Source organism: Euprymna scolopes, chromosome 6, assembly GCF_053919585.1.
Source record: "Euprymna scolopes isolate OS-2025 chromosome 6, ASM5391958v1, whole genome shotgun sequence".
NCBI classification, from domain to species: domain Eukaryota; kingdom Metazoa; phylum Mollusca; class Cephalopoda; order Sepiida; family Sepiolidae; genus Euprymna; species Euprymna scolopes.
Window position 1 is genome coordinate 141423175 of NC_136487.1, and position 6000 is coordinate 141429174.

General features: G+C 33.4%; 1 protein-coding gene across 2 annotated transcripts in view; it reads left to right on the forward strand.

The window, feature by feature from the left end:
• The window catches only part of LOC145278010 (U3 small nucleolar RNA-interacting protein 2-like), a 49283-nt gene extending 48622 nt beyond the window's left edge, over positions 1 to 661 (forward strand). For both annotated transcript variants that reach the window (XM_080130189.1, XM_080130187.1), the window contains exon 14: positions 463 to 661. In XM_080130189.1, the coding sequence (XP_079986315.1) occupies positions 463 to 606 (144 nt within the window). In that variant the 3' untranslated portion in view covers positions 607 to 661. The remainder of the gene's footprint in view (positions 1 to 462) is intronic.
• The last annotated feature ends 5339 nt before the right edge of the window (positions 662 to 6000 follow it).

The window sequence follows — 6000 nt, forward strand, 5'->3', positions numbered from 1 at the left end:
TTTTTGCGAGACAGACACACCCACACACATTTTGCCCTTTATATATATATATAGTGTTTTTTATTATTTAAAAAAAAATATTCAGATTACCTTAAACACCCACTTAATATGTACATATCTTTTTCGAAAATGCAAAAATACAATTGTCAGAGGTGATCTATAGACATAAGTTTTACTGGTAGTTTAAAATCAATAAATACCTATTTTATTATTAGTACTAACAAAGAAAATATTGTTTTAAACAAACAAAAAAATAACAATCGTTTTTAGCATCAGAAAATAGATATGATATTAGAAAATAGATATAAATTTTTCGGATACTGATTTCCAATGGATAAGCCAAAAAATTTATGATTTTTCCAATTCTGATGAATCATCCCAAGTGATAGCAATGTAATTCTAATATTGTGTACTTTATTTTGACTAAATGCTGACTCGTCACATTTTTTAATTGCTTTTCAGGTTGGTTTTGTGAATTGTTTGAAATTTTCCAAAGATGGCTCCTTTCTTGTGGCAGCCGTTGGTCAAGAACACAAACTTGGACGTTGGTGGAGAATAAAAGAAGCCCGAAACAGTGTCTGTATCATCAAGTTGCGGAAATCTTGAAACAATTTAAAATAAAATTGTAAATAAAAAAGGAATCATTGTTTTAGAAAATTAATGCAATGTCTTGTTTTTATAAAAAAAACCTAACCTGTCCTTATATTGGAGAGGAAGATTGAATTGAATCTAACTTGTTTGCTTTGCCACAGTGTGTGTGTGTGTGTGTTTTAGAGAAAGAGGTGAGTTAAAAAAAACATGATTTACGGGTGCATAAATAGATCAAAATGCATTATGATGGAATTTAATCTTCTGAATAAATTAATTTAGGATGGACGGAATAATTTTGGCAAAAAATAAAGTTATTCAAATGGAAAATTCATTAAGAATGAATCTAAAGTAGATAAAATTCTCAGAATTTTTCAAAATTAATCAAATATTTTTTTGCATTGAAGAATTATGGCAATTTGAAATTACAGAAATTGACTAAAATTTCTAAAATCTTTTCTCAAAATCAGGAAAAATTCATATATTTTCCAAAAAGACCATAAAAATCTTTTTAGATTGTATTAAAGTGGTTTGTGATTTTGTGTCTTATTGTATCAACCTTAGATACAACTATTTTATTAATTTTCATACTGTTTTAAGGATTTCAAAAACAGTTTTATTACAATTTGACCCCTCCCATGCTTATTTTTGCATAAATTTTGCCTAAAAAATCATTTAGTAATAAATATCCCTTAAATCATTGTGGTCCACATGCAAAACTATAATATTTTCTTGAAACAAAACAAAAAAGAACCAGCTTTTTATATGCTTTTCAAATCACTGTAAATTTGCTATGTGGATTATCCTGGTCTTAAAGTTATCAGCCGACTAAGACTGAATTCATTTATGCCTCCTTTAAGATTCTGGAATTGTTTTTTGATCATGATATCTACGAAATCTAAAACTTTTTATTAGTCCAAATGAATTTGCATATAAAATTTTGTGGAACACTTTTAATACTTAAGAATCCCTCAAAATAGTTTGATACGAAAATTTTTGATGAATAAACAGTGCATTTTGCTACCCCCCCTCCAAAACTTGAGTATATTTGATTTGAATACTCAAATATTAACAATAGCTATACTAGACTTTTTAGCCCGTTAAAGCAGGCTAAAGTTATTGCCCTTGATTTCGAAGTGCTTTATGCCAAACTTCTAGAATAAATATGGTATTGTGCTGACTAATCCCTGTTAATCCCTAAATGTGCATCAAATCGATTCCATAATACTTAGTTTGCAGCATTTTATCATAACAAAGGTCCATACAAAATTTCAACCAGATTGGCCCAGTAGTTTCTGAGAGTAAGTGAAACAGATAAACTAAGAACAATAAAAGTTGTCGTTCTAAAGAAAACGGCACTACAGTTTTATTTTAAAACTTTTATTGAAAAAAATTAATTCAGATAACTTGATTGTGTAGTAAAGCTGACATCCTTTCAATGTAGCCGCATTCAGCCTCAATCACTGCCTCCATACAGGTTTGGAACTAAGAGTATGCATTTTCCACTCGATAGATGATAGCGATCAAGCTGACTTTGGTGCTTTGGGAGTTCATGTAGGTAATTAGTCCAGCGGATTCAGGTTGGGAGAGGAGGGGGGCAGTCAGAAGGGTACAAAATCATAGCGCTCCTGAAACCAAGTCTGGGTTTCTTTGGACTTGTGGGCCGGCGCCGAGTCCTGCTGCCATACCCAGGGTCTGTCACCACACTCTTCAGCACATCCAGGTACACTTTGGTGTTGCCTTTCAAGCCGACTTCGAAGATATGAGGTGGCATGATGTGGCCCTCACTTGAAACCACACCAAAGACCATAACTGTGGCCGGAAACTTTTTCATCACCCCTGTTATTCGTGGTAATCCAATGATGCATCATTGAACAATGTGTCACTTTCAAACATGATAGAATGCTCCTATCGCTCTTGGGATTTGTACACAATTGGCCAACTTGTTGGTCTGCAACAAAAAAACAAAAAAACTGGTTTTCATCAAATGGAAATGGAATCATGTCTTTTCTAGGGCGACAATTTTATCATTCCACCCTGTAGATTTCTAACTTAACTAAAATAAATTAGACACAATGGAATGCTTCTATAAAAAGATTCAATTGACAAAAAAGACTGATCATAGCCACACACGTGCACATTGGTGATTCAATATGTCGCAATATGGCATCACGTCCTCTCGATCAAGTAAGTTTGCAACATGTATTCCATGTAGAGGTTTCCTAAATATTTTGAACTGACATTTTCTGAAATGCAATGCTTTTTTTTATTATGGAATTTTGAATAAACATACAAAATCCCTTTGAAACTATGTTTTAAGATGTTAATATTTTATTAAAAATCAGATTTTAGAAACGGCACATTTCTAATTACAAAAAAAAAAGAAAAAAAACGCTTTCTCTTATGGATATTTTGCTATCCAAAATTATGAAAAAAAAAAATGAAGTTTAAAGAAAAAAAAAATGTAATAATTTTTAATAAAATGTCCGCATCTTAAATGTGGATTCAAAGGCAAATAGTTTGTTTATTTCGGGGGTGGAAGTGGCGCCTGGCTTTGCCTGGGGGTAAAATATGTTTAAATATATTTTAATTTGTCCAGATTTCATATATATATTATAGAATCGTGATTTCATAAGTAAAAAAAAAAAATGTATTTAGGTGTCATGAGCTAGAATCGAAACCGAAATTGCAGCATTCAAAGCTGGTAACGTTACCATTGTAGCAACATGACACACATATAAACCGATTAAAAATAAACTAACATAAATGTACAAAATGTGCAACTATATTTTTCATTTTTGACCCCTTAAAAACAATTTTAACCTCCTAAAGACCCATAAAAGAACGGTCCGTAAAAAATTCAATCATTTGAGACCCCTAGTGCCGCTCTGCAACTTTTAGGTTCGAAGGAGACAAAGTTTGAAAAATATGGAGACTGACAGACATATTGCTGTTCATTAGATTTTTTAAAGATGCTTCTATGAGCTTTTGTTCAATCTCATTTCTTTTTATTTTATTATCTACTAGCAGGGTGATCCGATGTTGCCAGTTCGTAAAATATGCTTAATTATGAGACTGATTTTTGCAGATTTTGTATTAATTACTAGCTGGCAGCCCGGCGTTGCCCAGTCATACAATATGCTTGCACATGATATGTTAATTTATGCAAATTGTGATTGGATTATTATAGAATCAATTCTCTATTGATTATTTACGAGAAATAATTTCCCCGGTGGACTACTTTACAAAAACAATAAAAAAAAAATGATAATGATAATAGCGTTCATCAAATTGCATCTGTGTTTTGTTTACAATATCACGTCAGCTGATTTTTGGGCTTGGCGATGAATGCCCTGGAAAAGTCACTTCCGATAAATGTTTAGTTTTAAAATATACAAACGAAGAAATGATTTGCAGCAAATTTTTATTTTTAAAAAAATTTTTTTTATCGTAAATTGAACTCGTTAAAAAGAAAAAATGTAAATGGTGAGGTACATCCAGGCGTTGATAGGGGATCACTCGATCTATAGTTGAATGCTCTACTACTAAGCTATATCTCCAGCTTATAATAAATCTGTCTCCTTTTAAGAAGTAATGATTAGCTGGAATTTCATTATCTCCCTTGGCCAGTATAACATAAAATATTCTCCTGTAAAAATTATTTTTTATCTATAAGAGAAAACCGATTTTTAAGATCAAATTTTTTAATGCTTATTGGATGAATTTCTGTAAAAAAACATATCTAAGAACACTGCCAGACATATAAATTACCTTTGTGTGAAATTTATAGGCTCCTATGGGGAAGGAACGCACACACACACACACACACACACACACACACACACACAGTGACTTTTATATAATAATAGAGATCATAGAACCAATTCTCTATTCATCATCATATTGCACCCAATATATAGTAGTGATTTCAAAAGTTGAAAAAAAAGTATAACTTGGGTATCATCAGCCAGAATTAAAGCCAAAAATGAAGCATACTATTACTGTACATCTTATGAGATGACTGACCAATTTTTATGATTTCAGGTTCAAATGAGCAGCTATAGCAGGAATTGGAATACACCCTACTAAAGCCTGATTGTCACAGCTGGTGAATTTCAAAAATACAATTTGGGCGTGAGAACACTTTAGAAGAATGATATGCAAAAAAATTCTGTCTTGAACTTTGAAAAAATGCCACAGAAACGATTAGAATGCTTCAAACTGCTTTTCGACCATCTTGCAGGAATCGAGCATCTGTTTTTGAGTGACATAAGAGATTCAAGAAAAGCAGGAAGTTTGTGAGTGATGATAAGAGATGTGGGAGGAGTAAGGGAGTCAGAACACCAGAGTTGATTGGCCAAATAAAGAATTTCATGGATAAGGACCACCATGTGTCTATAGAGGCAATAAGTGCACAGTTTGATGTCAGTGGTGGAACTGTACACACAATTATTTGTGAGGAACTGAAAATGACAAAAATTTGCACAAAGTTTGTCTGAAGGATACTCAGAAGATCAGAAAGAAAGGAATTGTCATGGAGATCAAGACAGTTACTCCCCCCCCCCACACCGTAGTCCAAACTTTGCTTCCCTGCTGTGTTTTTTGCTTATTTCTTAAGCTCAAGCCTTAGATGCTGCCATTATGAGAAATGAAAGCAGCTGTGACGAGGGTCATTGACACACTCACACAAGAGGACTTTTCTGGGGCATTCCAGACGTTGTTTGAACAGTATAAGTGCATTGCAGCTGGAGAAGATTACTTTAAATGGGGACTAGAGTTTCATGCGTGTACCATCAAAAGTGTTCATTAAAAATGCCTGGAAATTTATTGAATGCACCTCATACATCATCTTTTGCGACACCATTAGTAGTTGAGTTGAACAACAGCGTGCGAATGTCTATGAACTTTGCCGTTCTTTCAAAAAACCCATTCCTTTTTTTTCATGCTTAACTGGTGAATCTGAAGTGTAGCACATTCTACATATGGTGTTGATTCAGTTGGCGTGTGGTGATGTTTTTCGTGACAATCTGATACAAATTACACGAATAACTTCCATACTTTGAGAACACTGATACCCTTTCCACGATTCAGCTAAATCAACTTCCATGAATGTCCAAGTACCTTGTGAACAGAACTGCTGATACTACCCTAATCATTATCATCGTCATACCTTATGAAACCAAAGATTCTATTATGGGCATTGGTTTCCCCCGATATTTTTCTAGCCACAATTATTTCTAGAAAGACATCAGGTATTTGCCAGAGGGACCACATGAAGGTTGCCAATTTTCTTATCTCTCCACTTAACATCGTGTATATTTATCAATTTCTTTCTGTGTCTACAGCAAAAGATGGAAGTAAGGGGCCACTATTTGGGATCATGTCTAACAGGACTGTGGGGAGTTGAGCAGC